This window comes from Neomonachus schauinslandi, chromosome 2 (genome assembly GCF_002201575.2).
Source record: "Neomonachus schauinslandi chromosome 2, ASM220157v2, whole genome shotgun sequence".
Lineage (NCBI taxonomy): Eukaryota > Metazoa > Chordata > Mammalia > Carnivora > Phocidae > Neomonachus > Neomonachus schauinslandi.
This window is the reverse complement of record NC_058404.1, coordinates 141,268,044-141,290,058: the sequence shown is the minus strand read 5'-3', so window position 1 is coordinate 141,290,058 and position 22,015 is coordinate 141,268,044. Positions and strand designations below refer to the sequence as shown.

Sequence of the window (22,015 nt, the reverse complement as noted above, 5' to 3'; positions counted from 1 at the left end):
TTCATGCCCAGAAGTTAGGATTCTAAGTGAGTGAATTCTTTTTTTTTTTTTTAAAGATTTTTTATTTATTCACTTGAGACACAGAGATACCGAGAGAGAGAGAGAACATGAGCAGGGAGAGAGGCAGAGGGAGAGGGAGAAGCAGTCTCCCCGCTGAGCCAGGAGCCTGATGTGGGGCTCGATCCCAGGACCCTGGGATCATGACCTGAGCCGAAGGCAGACGCTTAACCATCTGAGCCACCCAGGCGCCCTAAGTGAGTGAATTTAGTGAGGTTAAAGTATTTAAGATCAATACACAAAATCAACTGTATTTCTATACCAGCAATAGCCAATCAAAATGAAATTTATAAAACAGTTCCATTAATAAGAGCATAAAAAGTCAAATAAAGGAATAATAAATCAAAATAAGGAATAAATTTAACAAAAGATGCAGGACCTATTTACAGAAAACTGCTAACTGTTGCTAAAAGTATCAGGAATACCTAAGTAAATAAAGGTACATGGCATTGCTGTGGATTTGAAGGATAATATTGTTAAGAGGGATTTTTCCTACATTTTGTACAGATTTAGTACAGTCCCAATCAAGCTCCCAGAAGCTTAAAAAAAATTTTTTTTTTTTTGAAATTGACAAACTCATTCTAGTATATAAGTAGAAATACAAAGGACCTAGAATAAAAAATGTTTTTAAAAAGGAAGAACAGAATTGGAGGACCTGCATTAGCTGATTTAAGACTTTAGTCTATAGTAATCAAGACAGTGTGCTTTAGCATAAGGATGGATGTGTATAGATCGGACATTGAGAGGTAAAAAATAGACCCAAGCCTAAGGTACAACTGATTTTTGACAAAGGTACTAAGATTATATGGGAGAAAGAACAGTTTTCAGTGAATGTTTCTAAAATAACTGGATATCCCTTTCCTCCCATCAAATATAAAAATTAATTAAAAATGGATCACAGATCTAATTGTAAGGGTTAAAGCCATTAAATTCTAGAAGAAAATTTTCTGGAAGAAAATCTTTATGGCCCTAGATTTAAATCTTATGGCCCAAAGATTTCTTAGGACACAAAAAGCATGAGCCATAGAAGAACTTGCTAAAATGGACTATCAATATTAAAAACTTGGCTCATGGGAAGACGCCACTAAGAAAATGAAAAAGACAAGCCACAGTTTGGGGGAAAATATTTACTACATATTTATCTGACAAAGGACTTATTTCTAGAATATACAAAGAACTCTTATAATTCAGTAAGAAGACTATTTAAAAAGGGGGCAAAAGAACTGAACAGTTTACAAAATAAGATATACAATTGGCCATTAAGGACTAGAAATGATGCTCAACATCTTGGTCATTAGGTAAATGCAAATTAACATCGACAAACTTTGCTTATAAGACAAAGAGGTAGAAAAGGGAATATGTAAAGTCAAAGAAAGATTTTATTTGTTTTGGGATGGAATTGGCCTGAAAACTCAAATCTGCGTCATTACCCCCAATCTATCACTTTTTTTCTGGTTTCTTATTCTAACTGTACACACACTGTATATTTTTTTTCAATACTCCATCAGAACCTTCTCTTCAGTATGTTTTAATGAAAAACTATTTCTGTTTTCTTCCTAAGCCCTGGTCTTTCACACTCATTATTACAATGTCACTATGAGATCAGACTCAAAATTATGAAGTCATTTATTTGTTCATTCTTTCAGCAAAAATTTGTCCTTTTGTACTCCCACTAATTACCTACCTGCATCTAGACAGAGATATCAAGTACGTGATTGGAGATCATGAGAGAGATTGTGGCTGGAGATGTAAATTTGGCAGTTCTTGGTGGATAAATTGTTTTTAAAGCCATGTATCTGGATGAGATTGCTTAAGGTGTGATTGAGTAGAAAGAGAAGTCAAAAACTGAGCCCTGAGGTAGTTTAATCTTTGTAAGTCACCTAGGTGAGCTGAGGGTGAGGTGGCCAGCCAACAAATTGAGTGGAACAGCCAGTGAGAGCAGTGTTTCAGAGGACAAGTCAGGATATTTTAGGGAAAAAGAGAGATACACGCTGAACTGCTCTTGATAGGTCAAGTCAGAGGAACATTGAGAAATGATTAATGGATTTGTCATTGTGAAGGTCATTGGTGACCTTGACAATATTATTTTCAGTGGATGATAACCTGATTCAAGTAGATTTAAGAGAAAATGGAAGGAGAAGAGTAGAGAGAGAAAGGATAGACAGCTGTTTTGAGAACTTAAACTCTTAAGGGAAGTATTGGTCACTGGAAGACAATATGAAGTTGTAGACTTATTTTAAGATGGGAGATTTTATAGCAAGTTTGTAAGCTGATGACGATGATTTAGAAAAGCATGTCTAAGAAAATCGACGGTGTAGTAGAGAGAAGGAAGGGGTGGGATCCAGTGCACAAATGAAGAGGGTTGGCCTTTGCTGAGAGCATGGACTCTTGATTCACCATGACAGAAAGGAAGGCATTGTGGTTAACATAATTCTTGAGCTCTCACTATGTAGAAGGCACTATTCTTGAGAAACAAGCTTAAGTAGAGATATAAATGATTTAACCAGGTTCCTGTTTTTTTGTATATCACTTTTAGCATTTACTGTTTTATTATACTGTTTTTCATACTGTTTAATACCAGTTACATCAGAATTTGATACTAAAAAAAGGTAGCATTTTTTTGGTGGTAGTTCCAAATGCAAGTCCCTTTTCTCCCCATCAATTACAATTAGATTGTAAGCTCCTTGTGGATAATTGCTTTCATTTACAATGAAGTGCTCCTGAGCCATACTGAACAACTCCCCAGATGATCCTTGGCAGTAATGTATGCTGAAGATATACTGTACTCTCTATATAATGAGATCTTCATGTTGACTTATCATGGGAAGAATTATTGGAGACATATAAGAGTGGTGTGTCTTTAGCACATTCCTTATTGTCTATCTTACTCTTCAAATAATATTTTCTATGTACAAAATTGAAAAATTTTCAAGTTAACGTACGTTGTCATGAAATATTAAAAGCTTGTATTTTTGTGTATTAAATTTGAGTTAAATGTTAATGACTAAAAATTTGGAAGGTACAGTTTATTTTTGAAGTCTTCTGTGTGATCTGTTGAAAATTCTTAATTTTTACCTTGACTTCATTTTTCTCCTTTCTATATTCAGTTGTACTTCTTTTTCTACCATAATGGAGGACAAAGTGACATTAGAATCCAAAAAATTGAGTTTCAGTTCTTTTTTTTTTTTTTTTGACTTTCAATTCGTAACTCTTTTTTCATGCCAGCTTCTGTAGCCATTTATGCGGTAATGAACTGCCTCTAGACTATCAGTCACTGTGATTGTTATTTCTACTGCTAAATCTTGTGACTTCTAGTACCTTTCCCATTTTTATGGTAAGGCAGGTCAGGTGAGTTTCACATGAAAGTAGGTAAAAACTTCCTAAAAGATTTCAAGACTGTACTGTTTGCTCTTATCACAGAAAATATTATAGATTTTAATTTGTCCTTAGGTTTCTAAAGGGTGATAAGCATCATCCTTGCATATACTTATTTATTGGTGTGCAACAATATTACCACAAATTTAGTGGCTCAAAACAACACACATTTACTATCTATTGGTTTCTCTATGTTGGGAATGTCTGTACACCTAAGCTGGGTCCTCTGCTTCAGTGTCTCATAAAGCTTCAGTCAAGGCATCAGTCAGGGCTGTGGTTTCATCTGAGACTTAAATGGGGAAAGATCCACTTTTGGACTCATGTGGCTTTGGGGCAGGATTCAGTTCCTTGCAGGCTGCTAGGTTGAGGGCATCAGTTTCTTGTCTTGGGGCCCTTTCCCTATGTCAGCTTAAAACATTGCAGCCGCTTCTTCAAAACCAGTAAAGAAGAGAGTCTCCTCCAAGATGGACATTACAATTTTATGTAACGTAATCATGTACATATAAAGATCCTGTCTCTTGGTTAGAAGAAAGTTGCAGCTCCCATCCACATTCAAGAGGAGGGGGTCACAAAAGGGCATGAAACCAGGAAATGGGCATCACAGAGGCCACTCTATAAAGTCTGTCTGCTATAACTTGTTTGCTGTATCTTAATATAGGATGAATGTTTCTCTTATTCAGTAATTTTTGTTATTTATATGTAGTGATAACTGGATTTTTAATTTTTCTAACCAGATTCCATTGGCCGTGACATCCCCAAAATGCTTGAATTATTTAAAACTGGACATGAAATTAAGGTAGATGAAGAAAGGGAGAACTTTCTCCAGACCAAAATAGCAACAGTAAGTTACAATGGAAATTGTTATTAAATAACCATTTTTTTTTTTTTTTTTTGCTTGAGTGACTGATAATTTATAATATAATATGCCAGTCCTTTGAACTTGTTCTTGGCACTAACATCAGGAGTAGCAGTAAATATATAGAGAGATAATTTCTTTTTATTCTGCATATTGAACTCATAAATTTTAATGGTATTTGAGAATTCCTTCATGTGCCACTCAGTGATACTGTATTTTGTCTTATTTGATTGTTCTATGTATGTATTTTTTGCTCTCTAATATTCTAAGTTTATTGAGAGTAAGGATAGATCTTGTATATCCCCTGTGGAACATTGCATAATGCTGAGTGCATAGTAGGTATTTAATGCTACTATACTGGAATTGAGTAATTTGCTTTGTTTTTATGAATTGTTTTGATTATCCCTGCTTGTGTTTTAAAAACTGCCTACTTATAGAAGATGCTGGAAATCAACTCTCAAAGCTATTTTTTTTGGACTCTGATATAGATATGTCAGGTTTATAGGACTATGTTTTTAGATATAGTTATTTCCTAATATCTTCTTTATGCTGAGGAATCTCTAAAATACTTTTTACTGTTCAGTAACCATAGGAATAATAGTGATATTGATAATAAAATTTAAACAGTGCCTAGCAAGTGCCAGGCACTATTCTAAACACTCTTCATTTCATATATTCTCTCTCTTAATCTTCAACACTATGAGAGGACAAATTATCATCCCCATTTTATGGATGAAGGCCAGAGAGGTTAAATAATCTTTCCAAGGTCTCACAGCTAGTATGAGGCAGAATAGGTATTTGAACGTTGGCAGTCTTTTCAAGAGTCCAGGCTTTTTGCCCAAAACCGTCTTGCCTCAGGCCTGGAATTACTTGAATAGCTGTTATTCCTCTTCCCATCCTGCTCTTAGAGGAATTCTGCATTATAGCCCACAGCTAGTAGTCGAGGCTAATTGAGCTATGCCCCACTATAGATCATCAGAAGTAGAGAAAAGGTACTTAGCTAGTTTTATGGAAGGAAAACTTGCTTTAGAAAGAGGGCTAAACAGTGTAATCCAGTCAGGGATTGGGAAAGCCCTCATTGCTGTCATTACATCAGAGCTCGGCATCAATTGTGTGGCATTGTGTTCTGCTAAAATCTGATGTTGCACTTCCCTTATTTCCAAAAGGCCCTTGGCAGTGCTTCTTGTTTGTTAGGGATGATAACATTGTAATATACAAAAATGAAAAAAATGGAAATTTTAAGAAAATATTGTAAAGCTGTAGAGTCTTAGGTTTGAATACCTGTTCTGCTCCTTATGGGATGGCAGACTTTAAACAAGTTTCTTAATGTTGTGTCTCCAATTCCTGAGCTATCGAATTTACGTAGTAATATTTATTTCACAATGTGGTTTTGAAGATTAAATAAAAATTTGAAATGGTAGCAGCAATTGTTAGTGTTCTTTGTTTTTAGAGATTCATTTTATTTTATTTTATTTTATTTATTTTTTTATTTTTATTTATTTATTTTTTAAAGATTTTATTTATTTATTTGAGAGAGAGAGAATGAGAAACAGAGAGCACGAGAGGGAAGAGGGCAGAGGGAGAAACAGACCCCCTGCTGAGCAGGGAGCCCAATGTGGGACTCGATCCCGGGACTCCAGGATCATGACCTGAGCCGAAGGCAGTCGCTTAAACAACTGAGCCACCCAGGCACCCCCATTTTATTTTATTTTAGAGAGAGGGGGAGGGGCAGAGGGAGAGACTCTTCAAGAAGATTCCCTGCTGAGTGGGGATCCCAACACAGGGCTTGATCCCACAGCCTGTGATCATGACCTGAGCCAAAACCAAGTTGGATGCTCAACTGACTGAACCACCCAGGTGCCCCATTGTTACGGTTTTGGTTGGACTTTTGGGGACTATAGGACATCTTTATAAGACTATTTCTTTTCAGCTGGATCTTTTCTTTTTGTTAAGTAATATTTTCAGTAGTTAATAGTTTATATGGATCCTGACTCTGTATAAGAAACTGTGGCATCTCATTTATTCTTCTCAACAAATACCATAGTTCTTAAGTGATTACATGAGCTCCAGGTCAGACTACTTGTATCATTTAGAGGTAGAATGTTTATTCTTAATGAAAAATAAATTAATTTCTGTGTTTAAGAGAATCTTTTTGAATACTACTTAAATATTACAGTATTATATAGTATAGCAGATTAAGAGCGTGGATTTTAGATTTATACTCTCTGGATTCATATCCTAGTTCCAGATTGGAATTGTGTTCCCTTGCTCTCTGAGCCTCAGTTTTCTCCCCATTCCCCATTTCCCCTAAATGCAAAATGAAGTTAATAATGATGCATATTTTCTAGGCTAGGAAGGAGTAGTTGAAATAATGACTATAAAGCAGACTTCTACTTCTGACTAACATGGAGTAACAGGGACCTGATTTACTCTTTCACCTAAGATAATCAGCATTACCTTGATACCAAAATCAGGCAAAGAAAGATACAGTCCAGTATCATTCATGAAAAATAGATGTTAAAATTATAAACTAAATTTTAGCCAGTGGAATCCAGCAATATATATGAAAAAAGGATAACATGTCATCACCAAGTAGGGTTTATCCTAGGAATACTAAGTTAGTTTAACATTCAATGATCAATCATTAAAATTCACCATATTAACAAACTATAAATCAAAAGCTGTCTGATTATCTCAGTAGATACAGAGAAAGCATTTGACAGAATCCAACATTCATTCCTGATTAAAAAGTCTCAGCAAAGTAGGAATACAAGTTAATGTCCTCAACCTGATAAAAGGCATCTAAGAAAAACCAACAGCTAACATTATTTTTTTTAAATTTCTGATTTGAATGGAAATGCCTCTAGTGTTTTTTGTTTTTTTTTAAATTTTATTATGTTAGTCACCATTCAATACATCATTAGTTTTTGATGTAGTGATCCACGATCCATTGTTTTCGTATAACACCCAGTGCTCCATGCAATACGTGCCCCCCTAATACCCATTCCCCCACCCCCCTCCCCTCTAAAACCCTGTTTGTTTCTGAGTCCATAGTCTCTCATGGTTCATCTCTCCCTTCGGTTTCCCTCCCTTCATTTTTCCCTTCCTTCTCCTAATGTCCTCCATGCTATTCCTTATGTTCCACAAATAAGTGAAACCATACGATAATTGACTTTCTCTGCTTGACTTATTTCACTTAGCATAATCTCCTCCAGTCCCATCCATGGTGATGTAAAAGTTGGGTATTCATCCTTTCTGATGGCTAATATTCCATTGTATATATGTACCACATCTTCTTTATCCATTCATCTGTTGAAGGGCATCTTGGCTCTTTCCACAGTTTGGCTATTGCGGACATTGCTGCTATGACCATTGGGGTGCATATGGCCCTTCTTTCACTACATCTGTGTCTTTGGGGTAAATACCCAGGAGTGCAATTGCTGGGTCATAGGGTAGCTCTATTTTTAATTTTTTGAGGAACCTCCACACTGTTTTCCAAAGTGGCTGTACCAACTTGCATTCCCACCAACAGTGTAAGAGGGTTCCCCTTTCTCCACAACCTCTCCAACATTTGTTGTTTCTTTCCCTGTCCATTTTTGCCATTCTAACTGGTGTAAGGTGGTATCTCAATGTGGTTTTGATTTGGATTTCCCTGATGGCTAATGATGATGAACATTTTTTCATGTGTCTGTTAGCCATCTGTATGTCTTTTTCAGAGAAGTGTCTTTTCAGATCTTCTGCCCATTTTTTGACTTGATTATTTGTTTTTTGGGTGTTAAGTTTGAGAAGTTCTTTATAGATCTTGGATACCAGACCTTTATCTGTAGTGTCATTTGCAAGTATCTTCTCCCATTCTGTAGGTTGCCTCTTTGTTTTGTTGACTGTTTCCTTTGCTGTGCAGAAGCTTTTTATCTTGATGAAGTCCCAAAAGTTCATTTTTGCTTTTGTTTCACTAGCTTTTGGAGATGTATCTTTTTTTTTTTTTAAGATTTTATTTATTTATTTGACAGAGAGAGACACAGCGAGAGAGGGAACACAAGCAGGAGGAGTGGGAGAGGGAGAAGCAGGCTTCCCGTGGAGCAGGGAGCCCGATGCGGGGCTCGATCCCAGGACCCTGGGATCATGACCTGAGCCGAAGGCAGACGCTTAACGACTGAGCCACCCAGGCACCCCGTATCTTTTTTTTTTTTATTTTATTTTTTTTTTTAAAGATTTTATTTATTTGACAGAGAGAGACACAGCGAAAGAGGGAACACAAGCAGGGAGAGTGGGAGAGGGAGAAGCAGGCTTCCCGCAGAGCAGGGAGCCCGATGCGGGGCTCGATCCCAGGACCCCGGGATCATGACCCGAGCCGAAGGCAGCCGCTCAACTGACTGAGCCACCCAGGCGCCCCTGGAGATGTATCTTGAAAGAAGTTCCTGTGGTCCATGTCAAAGAGGTTACTGCCTATGTTCTCCTCTAGGATGTTGATGGATTCCTGTCTCACCTTGAGGTCTTTCATCCACTTTGAGTTTATCTTTGTGAATGGTGTTAGAGAATGGTCGAGTTTCATTCTTCTGCATGTGGCTGTCCAATTTTCCCAGCACCATTTATTGAAGAGACTGTCTTTTTTCCATTGCATGTTTTTTCCTGCTTTGTCAAAGATTATTTGACCATAGAGTTGAGGGTCTATATCTGGGCTCTCTATTCTGTTCCATTGGTCTGTATGTCTGTTTTTGGGCCAGGACCATGCTGTCTTGGTGATCACAGCTTTGTAATATAGCTTGAAATCGGGCAACGTGATGCCCTCAGCTTTGTTTTTCTTTTTCAACATTTCTTGGCAATTCAGGGTCTTTTCTGATTCCATACAAATTTTAGGACTGTTTGTTCCAGCACTTTGAAAAATGTCATTGGAATTTTGATCGGGATGGCATTGAAGGTATAGATTGCTGTGGGTAGCATAGACATTTTAACAATGTTTATTCTTCCGATCCATGAGCATGGAATATTTTTCCATCTTTTTGTGTCTTCTTCAATTTCTTTCATGAGTGTTCTGTGGTTCCTAGAGTATAGATCCTTTACCTCTTTGGTTAGGTTTATTCCGAGGTATCTTATGGTTTTTGGTGCTATTGTAAATGGAATCATTTCTCTAATTTCTCTTTCTACAGTTGCGTTGTTAGTGTATAAGGAAGCAACTGATTTCTGTGCATTGATTTTGTATCCTGCCACATTACTGAATTGCTGTATGAGTTCTAGTAATTTGGGGGTGGAGTCTTTTGGGTTTTCCACATAAAGTATCATGTCGTCTACGAAAAGAGAGAGTTAATTTTTTAACTTCTTCTGTGCCAGTTTGAATAGCTTTTATTTCTTTTTGTTGTCTGATTGCTGTTGCTAGGACTTCTAGTACTGTGCTGAACAATAGTGGCGAGAGTGGGCATCCTTGACGTGTTCCTGATCTTAAGGGAAAGCCTCTCAGCTTTTCCGCATTGAGGATGATACTCGCTGTGGGTTTTTCATAGATGGATTTTATGAACTTGAGGAATGTTCCCTTTATCCCTATACTCTGAAGAGTGTTAATCAGGAAAGGATGCTGTATTTTGTCAAATGCTTTTTCTGCATCAGTTGAGAGGACCCTATGGTTCTCCCTCCTCTTATTAATGTATTCCATCACACTGATTGATTTGCGAATGTTGAACCACCCTTGCATCCTGGGGATAAATCCCACTTGGTCGTGGTGGATGATCCTTTTAATGTATTGTTGGATCCTATTAGCTAGGATTTTGTTGAGGATTTTGGAATCCATATTCATCAGGGATATCAGTCTGAAATTCTCCTTTTTGATGGGGTCTTTGCCTGGTTTGGGGACTAAGGTAATAACAGCTAACATTATACTTAGAGGTAAAGACTGAATACTTTCCTTCTAAGACCAGGAACAAGTTAAGGATATACACTTTCACCACTTCTGTTCAGCATTGATCTAGGGATTCTAGGCAGTACAATCAGGCAAAAAAAAAAGGCATCCTGATTAGAAAGGAAAAAGTAAGATAGTTATTATTCACAGATGATATAATCTAGCTACTAAAACAAAGAAGTAAGTTAAGGTTGCAGGATACAAATATACAAAAATCAGTTTTGCTTCTATATAACAGCAACAATTAGAAATTAAATTTTTTTAAAAATTAAAATTTAAAAATAATAATTTATAGTAATATCAAAAATAAGAAATACCTAGAGATAAATCTGACAAAAGATGTGAAAGATCCATTCACTGAAACTTTCAAGACACAGTTGAGGGAAATTAAAGAAGATCTAATAATTGATGAGGTGACCATAATCATGGATCAGTAAATCCAGTATTGTTAAGATGTCTGTTGTCCCCAAAGTAATGTATAGATTTAGCACATTCTTGATCAAAATCCTATTTAGCCTTTTTTTTTTTTTTTGTAGAAACTGGCAAGCTGATTCTAAAATTCATATGGAAATACAAAGGTTCTAGAATAACTAAAAACTTCAACAAATAGCAGTTAGAGGTCTACCTGATTTCAAGATTTATAAAGCTACAGTATTTAAGACACTGTGGTATTGACATCAAAAAAGACAAAATGATAATGGAATAGAATAGAGTCCCAAAAACCAAAACATATGTGGACAACTGATTTAAAACATGTTGCAAAGTCATTTTTAAGGGAGAAACATTACGTCTTTTTGAGAAATGGTACCAGAACAATTGAATATCGATATATAGTAAAATAAACTTTGACCCATAACTTCATATCACATATAATTAGCTCAAAGTGTATCAAAGACCTAAACATAAAGCCTAAAATTATAAAATTTGTGGAAGAAAAAGTTGAGTTAGGGAGTGATTTTTTTTTTTTTTAGATATGAAATGAAAAGGATAGCATGATCCACAAGAGAAAATGATAAATTGCACTGTATAAAAATTAAAAGCATTTGCTCTTTAAAAGACTTTGTTAAGTCACAGACTGGGATGAAATATTTACAAATCATATAACTGATAAATCCATAATACATAAAGAGCTCTTAAAGCTCAGTAATAAAAAAACCCAGTTTTAAAAATCAGCAAAAGATTTGAACATACCTCACCAAGGTGTGACAAACACATGGCAAACAGAGGACAAATACTTTGAAAGATGCTCAACATTATTAGTTGTTACAGAAATACAAATTAAAACCACAGTGAGATATCACTACACATCTATTGGAATGATTAAAATTAAAAAAGACTGATCATAGCAAGTATTGGTAAGGATGTGGAGAGATTGGAACATTTACACTACTCTGGCAGTGTAAAATGATACAACTTCTTTGGCAAACTATTTGGCAGTTTAAGAAATTTAACATCCAGGAGTGCCTGGGTGGCTCAGTCAGTTGGGTGGCCAACTCTTGATTTTGGTTGAGGTCATAATCTCAGGGTTCTGGGATTGAGCCCCACATTGGGCTCCACACTCAGCGGGGAGTCTGCTTCAGGATTCTCTCTCTGCCCCTCCTCCCACTTGCTTGCTCACTCTCTGTCTCTAAAATAAATAGATACATCTTTAGGAAAAAAAAAGCAATTTAACATCCACCTGCTAGATATCCAGTATTCCACTTTTAGATATTTATCCAGGAGAAATGAAGACATACGTCCATACAAAGACTTATGAACAAATGCTTAGAACAGATTTATTTGTAATAGCTAAAAACTGGAAACATTCCACATGTCCACTGACAGGTGAATGTATAAACAATCTTTGTTATATCTGTGTAATAGAATATTTTTTAGTTATAAAAAAATAATTAATACATGCTTTAACATGGATGAATTTAAAAATGATTTTACTGAGTGAAAGTCAGAGGAGTACATACTGTATGATTCTATTTATATAAATTCTGGCAAATACAAACTTATATAGTATCATTAATGTATAGTGAAAGAAAGCAGACCGGTCATTGCTTTGGGCATAAGTGGATGGGGAGGGGTGGGAAGGAGGGATTACAAAGGAGCACATGGAATTTTGGGGGTGATTGACATGTTTGTTATTTTGACTGATGAGGTTTTCATGGGTATATGCATATGTCAAAACTTAATAAATTGACACTTTAGGAATGTGCAACATATCCTGTGGAATACCATTCAACAATGAGTACTATGGATGCCTGCTCTGATGTGGATGATTCACAAAAGCATTATGCTCAGTGAAAAATCAGACATAGAAACCACATATATGTGATATCATTCATATGAAAAGGCAAAACTATAAATAAGAGAAAAACTAGATGAGTGGCTGCCTTGGGCAGGGGTGGGAGCAGTAAGTGTAGGCATTAACAGTAAATGCATGAGGGATCATACTGGGGTGATGAAGATGTTTTAAAACTGATTTATGGTGATGGTTGCACAATATGATAAGCTTACTAAAAAATCAAGAAACATAAATTAGAAAATGGTAAATAATATGATATGCAAAATATACCTTAATCAAGTTAAAAATGTTCAGTGTGTCAAGTATACCCCAATATGGTTATTTAAAAAGGAATAAAAATGTATTTACAGTTGTATCTAATGTAAGTATTACATGAATTTTATTTATAATTATCAGAGATAACAAAAAAAGATTTTAAAGCAAAGTAATATATCTTTCTCAAAAGTTTGAGATTTCTGTGAGTGATGTTCTTTTTTTAAAAAAATTTATTTATTTGAGAGAGAGAACACAAGCAGGGGGGTGCAGAGGGAAAGAGAATCCCCAAGCAGACTCCCCACTAAGCGTGGATGCCCACATGGGGCTCAATCCCAGGACCCTGAGATCATGACCTGAGCTGAAACCAAGAGTTGTTCGCCCAACCGACTGAGCAACCCAGGCGCCCTGAGTGATGTTATTCTTACTATACAGTTGGAAATATTTCAGGTTTTTCAGGCTACATATAATCTCTGTAGCAAATTCTTTGTTTTATTTTTTACAACTCTTTAAAGTTGTAAAGAGTATTCTTAGCTCACGGGCTGTACAAAAATTGTCAGCAATTGGATTTGGCTCATGAACTATAGTTTTTTGACCCCTGATCTAGATACCTTCCTTCCTTCTATATACCAAACTGAGAACCCCTAATAGGTATGTGATACTGTCAGTGCTCCTTCATCTGCATACTCCTTCTAAATCCAGTCCTCATATCACACAGGTGGCAAAAACGAACAAAAAACCCAACATCTTCAATATTTCCAACTGTATAGTTTCTTTTAGTTTTAGTTTTTAAACTATACTGTATATAGTTTTCTCTTTAGAGAAAAGGTTTGCTGACCCCTGATCTAAAAAGATGTTTTTTGGAAGAGTGAAATGTATTAATTTTGTGTTTCTATTTGCCTGTAGAAGAGAGACTATCGTACTTCAGTTAAATTGTTTTGGTATCCCTTGTTACGATTCTCAAAGGGTCTGTACTCCCACATGGCTTCAAGATCCAGTTCTAGTATTGATGTAATATAAGATTGATCTTGGTTAGTTCAATCTGGCTTTCCTTCTGTATCAAAGTGATGAGTACAATCAGTTGAATGATCTTTCTTAGTTATCTGACTTGAAGTTAGTGTCTTGGTATTAGAACTCAACCACTGGGGCGCCTGGGTGGCTCAGTCGTTAGGTGTCTGCCTTCGGCTCAGGTCATGGTCCCAGGGAAGCCTGCTTCTCCCTCTCCCACTCCCCTGCTTGTGTTCCCTCTCTTGCTATGTCTCCCTCTGTCAAATAAATAAAATCTTTAAAAAAAAAAAAAAAGAACTCAACCACTAATGCCCTTGTGTATCAAACCTGTACAAATGCTCTTATAGCCAATCAGTATCTAACACTTGTCAGCAGTGTTACTTATAGGTAAATTAGTTTTGTTGCTTAATCTTTCCTACCATTTGTGTCTATAATTTACATATTCATGAGATTGGCTATGACTGTCAGATCAAATGCTCATATCACTGAAAATGCCTTTTTTTTTTTTGAGAGAGAAAAAATATTTTTCTATGTTTATTTCTTTCATTTGTGGCTAAATATTCTTTTTTTTTTTTTTTAAAGATTTTATTATTTATTTGAGACAGAGAGAATGAGAGAGAGAGAGCACATGAGAGGGGGGAGGGTCAGAGGCAGAAGCAGGCTCCCTGCCAAGCAGGGAGCCCGATGCGGGACTCGATCCAGGGACTCCAGGATCATGACCTGAGCCGAAGGCAGTCGCTTAACCAACTGAGCCACCCAGGTGCCCCTGTGGCTAAATATTCTTTATTTTTTATTTTTTTTCAAGTTTGTATTTATGAAAATGCATTTAAGTGATATGTTGAACATCATGCAAACACAACAGATTATCATTGGAATATTTTATTTTTCAGTCAACAGACTGTCAAGTGGTCACCATTTATTTTTTCTCAGCATGAAGAATATGTTGGTTGGGATAAAAGTAAATTGCTAAGTGACCAGATTTAAGGGCAAGATTTTAAAGCATAAAACTAAAAAAAAAGGTTCACAGGGGAGAAAAACACATTTAACTGGACCCTAACTTACTTTAAAATTATGGTTCTTTCCATGAAAAAGAGATGAAACTAAGGTAGATCCTCTAAAAATTTTGAGACATTAATTATGTACCTGGCTAGCCTGGCTTATATATATATTCTAAATAGCAGTTCAATTTCAGATAGTAATTTTATAATTTTAAAAGGATTTATCTGAGTTTATAATATAGAAAACAATATATAATGTCCACATAACTCTGTTGACACTTTTAAATTTTCAAATTAATATATGCACTTGGTTAAATTCAAGCAGTTTACAGAAAGGACACACTAAAGTCCCTCTCCCTGCAGTGTTTTCTCCTAGAACTTTTATTAATAGTTTTTTGTTTGGATGCCTGGCTGACTCAGTCAGAAGAGCACCTGATTCTTGATCCCAGGGTCATAAGTTCAAGCCCCATGTTGGGTCGTAGAGATTACTAAAAATAAATACACTTTTTAAAATGGATTTTTAAAAATTAATTTATTATTTTAGAGAGCATGAGCATGGGGAGGGGCAGAGGGAGAGGGAGAGATAATCTCTAGTAGACTCTCTACTGAGTGTGGAGGCCAACATGGGGCTCCATCTCAGTGAGATCATGACCTGAGCTGGAATCAAGAGCTGGAAGCCCAACTGACTGAGCCACCCAGGCGACCCTAAAATAAATACACTAAAAAAAATAGTTTTTTGTCCTAGAAACGTTAAGGCGTAACAAACACCCTTATAAAAATTCACTCACATACAGGATATGCCACACACACTGTTCCATACTTTTCTTTTTCACTTAAAATGGCATGGATGTCTTCAAAGATGCAAAGTGATCTGCTCTGTTCTTTTTAATGGTTGCATAGAGTTGTATTCCCTTGTGTACATGTACAATAATCATTTCCTGTTGATGGACATTTAGATCATGTCCAGTTTTTTCTATTACAAATAATATTTTAATGACATTCTTACAAATACATATTGCCAGTTTTTTCCAAGTATACCCAGAAGGCAAATTTCCAGAAATAGAATGTATATTGAAAATGTTATTGTAACCATCGCTAAATTGCTTTCTAAAATGTTCATATTAACTTATAATTCATCCAGTAGTGTGTTATAGTGCCTCACATAGTCACCAGAATTAGATATTATCAAATGTAATCATTTTATCAGTTTGTTAGGTCATATATTACTGGTGTGTGTGTGTGTGTGTGTGTGTGTACTTTTAATAGCTTAAAAATTCCAAGGTAAACATTACCATTGTTTTCTTTAGTTACAGTCTTCTGTTCTTCTTAAGATTCTGAGTTTCCTCATCTGTTCCCCCTCATTCTTACTCCTTTTTTCTCACATTTGTAGACCTGTTCTGATTCTCCCCCACTCTCTTTTTTTTTCTGTGTGGGCTCCTGTGACTCCCTTTACTGTGGACCCTGTCTGACTCACCTCTACCATGACTTGCTCTGTTTACTAGTGCCTACTAAATGAAACTGACAAGAGCTATGGTCATTGAAGGTGCTTGTAAAATTGAAGTGTTTACAAACACTGAGATTGCCTGGCATCTGCTAATTACTAAAAATAAGGCCTTTTCTGCCTAGTGTTTGGGACTGATTTTTCTGACCCATAATATATTAGAGATTTTCACTGCATCCTATATTAAAAATATCTTCATTTATTGATTTTTCTTAAGCTTTATTCTTGGAATAGGAAAAATTATTAGTTCATTTATAACCTAACCAAAAAAAAAGACAAAACAAAAAACAAACTAATTTAATGTGTTTTATTTAATAAATATTAAGTACTGACTCTTTGCCATAGTGTGATACAAAAAAGAAGACCTTTTTTCTTAAGAAAGACACATCTAATAGTGAGATAAATATGGAAATAAACTACAGTAAAGTGTGGTAAGTGTAATAATAGAGATACATATAAAATATGAAGAAGTTGCACAAAAGAAGCAGGGATTGATGTAATCATGGCATGGAGTAGATCAAGGGTGGCTTCTGTGAGGAGTCTGAAAATATATACCAGGTATATTAAGGGTCATTGTTCATATTTTTTTTAAAATTTTTTTTTTTTTAAGATTTTATTTATTTGCGAGAGAGAGAACGAGAGACAGAGAGCATGAGAGGGAGGAGGGTCAGAGGGAGAAGCAGACTCCCTGCTGAGCAGGGAGCCCGATGCGGGACTTGATCCTGGGACTCCAGGATCATGACCTGAGCCGAAGGCAGTCGCTTAACCAACTGAGCCACCCAGGCGCCCTCATTGTTCATATTTTAAAATAATACACAAAATGATGAGTGGACTCCTACACATCTATATTGGTTTAGCTGGTTTTTGTTTTGTTTTGTTTTTTTTTAAAGATTTTACTTATTTGACAGAGAGCGAGAGAGCACCAGCAGGGGGAACAGTAGAGGGAGAGGGAGAAGCAAGCTCCCTGCAGGGAGGCCGATGCGGGGCTCTATCCCAGGACCTTGAAATCATGACCTGAGTTGAAGTCAGACGCTTAACCATCTGAGCCACCCAGGCGCCCCTGGTTTAGCTGTTTTAAAGGGACCAAATAACAGTGACTTAACCACAGTAGAAAGTTATTTTTCTCCCAAGTTTGAGTTGGTGGGCAGTTTGGGGCTATTCTGCTCCAGAGTCATCCAGGGGTCAAGGTTCTTCCCCCCACCCCCTTTTTTTTTTTCCATCTCCTAGGGTCTTTTATTCTGTGTGGTTGAATCTTGCTGATACCATGTCTGATTTGTAGCCTGTGTGAAGGAGGCAAGAAGGAGGTGGAGAGCAAGCAGCTTTCTTTCAAGCATGTGAACCATTGACCTCATCATTTCTGCCCCCATACCATGGTTCAGAGCTTACGCACATGGCTTAGCTGAAAATCTGTGCTAGCTGAGTGGCCATGTGCCCAGAAAAACTTTATTTAAAAGAAGACTGGCTGGATTTGAGAGACAATTAAGGCTTTGGCACAGCTGAGGAGAAGCCAAGAAACCTAAAAGAATAAGAAAAGGAATTTATGTTCATTTTGTTTATTGCTGTATCCCCAATTCTTAGAATAGTACCTGACAAATAGTAGGTGCTCAGTAAGTAATTGTTGAATGAATGAATATACAAATATATGAATAACAAAAGCTGCCAATTGAAGATCAGTTAGAAATAAAGACATTTTAAATGTATATATAGTGAATCAATGTCTTGTTTTATAAAAATTTGATTTATACCCAACTTTTCAAACAGTCCTAATGGAGTAATATTAAAAGTGAAAATTTTAATGCCTGGAATTTCTCAGAATGAGAGAATTATAGAAATGTTTAGCCAGGTATATATTTTGACATTACACAAGAAAATTAAACTGTATCCAGATATTATAGCATAAACCTGCCAGAATAAAGACTTTGAAGTAATTTTCAAAGGGTGCCTATTAGTATTTTATACCACAAATACATTTTATGTTAGCTGTGAGGCTTTCAGAACATGCCTTGTTTTTTTTCTCTTTGATAGATTTCTTGTGTGATTTAAGATACTTAGCCTCCAGCCTACTTTTTCTCAGACTTCTAAGTGTAATTATAGGACAGCTGCATTGTTGATTGGCTTTCTTATTTCCCTTTATTTCTTATTTTCCTTTATTAAAAGGTGAAAGTTCTAATTTTCAATTAATATGGGATTTCCCATTTTACAGAGGCACACATAATACTTCTATATTCGTCAAATACTAAAATGTTCTTTGTCTCCTTTCACTTTTGTTAATGTTGACTGCCTCACATATTCCCAAAACAGGTGTGGTAATGTTGTAGTTGCTGAGAATGGTGGAGATTAAGGGACAGAACTTTTCATTAGGAAAAAACTACTAGAGCTGTAAAATATGGCACATAAAGACTTGTAGTAGGAAACATTTATCTGGAACAGAGGACATGCACTGTAATTTAAAAGAAAATTTGCAGTGTGCTTACTTGGTGTATTTAGCCTATCATAATATTTAATACCATAATAAATTATATGACTCTCATGGCCTGTTACATATACTCCTAAAAGAGCCTATAAAATCAGCCCCATGTTTCTGTATATATGTTTTCAACTAGCAACTAAGCTTTTTTTTTTTAACCTGGCCCCCTCAACTGAGCTAACTTTTATGTCTGAATCCAGCTTTTATTAGAATCTCATATATGTAGAAGTACTCATTGTAGTTTCCATGGGTTTTAGGCTTTGATTTTAAAATTGAAAAGTCTTTTGTGATTAACAAAGTTGGATAAAGTTTGAGGATAAAGACATAGGTTTGCATTGTAATGCACACTGGACCTTTTTTTTTTTTTTTTTTAAAGATTTTATTTATTCATTCATGAGAGACAGAGAGAGAGAGAGACAGAGGCAGAGAGAGAAGCAGGCTCCCCGCAGAGCAGGGAGCCCGATGCGGGACTCGATCCCAGGACCCCGGGATCATGACCTGAGCTGAAGGCAGACGCTTAACTGACTGAGCCACCCAGGCGCCCCCACACTGGACCTTTTAAAGGGTGTAATGTACTATGAATCTACTTAGTTTCAGATAGTTTTTTTTTGTAGTCTTGTTTCCTTTATTGTTTTGCTGTCAGCACAGCAACTTGTCAGAATTTTCCACACTTTATAAAAAGTGTTTGGTTTTTGAAAGAATGGTTAGTGAAGACCTGCTGTATTTCCAGTCAACTTTTTGTTTTAATTTTTCATTTCAAAGGAATTCTTTTCAAGTATACATGTAAATAAAGTGAGGATTTTTTAAATGACTTTTCATTAAAATATTTTCTAAAAAACCATAAAATCAGGAATCTTGATGTTTTATCTTAATTTTATCTTAGAACAATGAGGGTCCAGGGTTCATAGCACTTTAGAAAAGAAAATCTGAAGGGCAAATAAACAATATTCATTATGTTTCTGATAAGAAAGTAAAGAAATTAAATACACATTTTCTTGCTTTATAATTTTTTACCTCTAGTTAAGCTCTTATTTGTAAATATCCTCAATGTCTGCATATTTTTCTTCAGTTTTTTATTTTGAAAATTTTTAAATGAATGGAAAAGTTGAAAGACTAGTACAGTGAACACCTATATACTATATTCTCATCACATAGATTCACTAATTTTCCGCATTTGCTTAGAAAACCTAGTAAAAGTAGGGCGCCTGGGTGGCTCAGTTGGTTAAGCGACTGCCTTCGGCTCAGGTCATGATCCTGGAGTCCCTGGATCGAGTCCCGCATCGGGCTCCCTGCTCGGCAGGGAGCCTGCTTCTGCCTCTGACCCTCCCCCCTCTCATGTGCTCTCTCTCTCTCTCATTCTCTCTGTCTCAAATAAATAAATAAAATCTTTAAAAAAAAAAAAAAAGAAAAGAAAACCTAGTAAAAGTAGTTTGTTTAGAGAAAGTAATAAATATCTTTTTTTATTTTCTAAAACACAGAAAATTAAGTTGCAGACTTCATAACATTTCACCCTTACATATTTTCTCACACAGAGCCTAAGTATAGAACATTCTCCTATATATGCTTTTCAAAGTAGTTTTATTTTTTAGTATGGCTTTTAGAATTTGTTTATTGGTACCTTTTCCTATTTATAATTTATTTATTTGCTCTTTTTCTTTATCCTGTTACCCTGAGATTTTTGCTGTTGTTGGTTTTCTAATTTTCTAAGTTTTATATCAGATTTGTAAGTTTTCTTTTTGTTTGTTTGTTTCAGGTTTTTATTTAAATTCTCGTTAGTTAACATATAGGGTTGTATTGGTTTCAGGAGTAGAATTTAGTTATTTATCACTTACATATAACACCCAGTGCTCATCCCAACAAGTGCCCTCCTTAGTACCCATCACTTGTTTAGCCCTTCCCCCCACTCCCCACCTCCAGCAGCCCTCAGTTTGTTCTCTACTATAAGAGTGTCTTATGGTTTGCCTCCCTCTCTCTTTTTTCCCCCTTGCCCTTTGTTTCTTAAATTCCAAAGAGTTTAAATCTGTGATTTTGCCCTGATTATATGTCTTGATATTTAGCTTTCTTGTCATTATTTTTTAAATAATGTGTCATGGTACTTTTTAATCTTACTTGGCAGAGTATTTTAAAATTTGGAACCTTTTTAAAAAATATTAGGAACCTTTTTTGACTTGTTTATGTTTTAGTTATATTCTAGTTTGACTGCCTTATTGTTGAAGAATGCATTGTTTGTAGTTTTCTACTTTTTAAAAATTTCTGGAGTCTTTCATTATGGCCTGTGGTGTAAGATTGGTATTCTTTTTTCAAGTATACCAGTGACACTTGAAAATAACATGTATTGTGAGGCTTCCAGGTAAAGATAGTGTATTGAACATCACAGTGATAATTGATTAGAAAATGCCAAATCTAAGTCAGCAATGGAGAAAGCCAAAAGAACTAGTATAGTCTACATTTCAGGATCTTGCAAAAGGCTTGGGATCTCCCTCTAGGTACCTCTGGAACTGGTTAGTGGTATGTCTGGGGATGGGACCAAAACCCTCTAAAATAGGGAGCATTAGTTAAAACTATTGAAGATTCTTAAATACTTCACGACACTGGGTAACTGCCCTTTCCCATGCTAGCAGATGGATGGAAAGATTAAAACAGTTTCTAACCTGGGGGAGGTTGGGAGTTGAGAAAATTGAAATGGAGATTAGTGAATCTATGCATACTGATGCTGAGAAATCCTTCCGCTATCCCCTGTCTCCTTCCCCCTCCCCTGATTTGGCTTTCAGAACTCTGGCAGGAGGGGATTAGATGAGGCTTGGCTCAATAATAATAATAATAATAATAATAATAATTAATAATAAGCAGCAGTAGTAGTAAGGTTTGTTTTCAGGTTCCCCTTTCCCTTCTTTCTTCCTTCCCCTCCTTCTCTTTCCTTTTTTTTTCTTCTAATAGCTCTCTGAAGTTTTTCTTTTCTATTTTCTTCCTCCCTCTCCTTTTTGCTTTTCTTTTTTTTTACTTGTTTTCTACTCATCCTTCCCTCTTTGGCTGTCCACCTATATATTGGAAAGACAAAAATATAATTAAATTTATGGGAAAATTAGTATGAATTAGTGGGAAGTGAATACCACAGAATAGTTTTTCAGCGGCATTCAAGTTAATTAACTTTGATTAGATAGGTTATCTCATCACAAAATATTGCCTGGTAGATGCTGCCTGAGTTAATAATGCTATATCATTAACAAATCACAAATGCCTATTTAAAAATGTTTTTAATACTAAAGTTTGTTCTCTAAAGATGTTTAAATGTTTTCCTGTAATCATAGTATTCATTTG

General features: G+C 35.8%; 1 protein-coding gene across 2 annotated transcripts in view; it reads left to right on the top strand.

Moving 5' to 3' along the window:
* The window catches only part of MRPL1 (mitochondrial ribosomal protein L1), a 91,526-nt gene that overhangs the window by 46,350 nt on the left and 23,161 nt on the right, over nucleotides 1-22,015 (top strand). For both annotated transcript variants that reach the window (XM_021702363.1, XM_021702364.1), the window contains one exon: nucleotides 4,167-4,273. In XM_021702363.1, coding sequence (XP_021558038.1) covers nucleotides 4,167-4,273 — 107 coding nt within the window. The remainder of the gene's footprint in view (nucleotides 1-4,166; nucleotides 4,274-22,015) is intronic.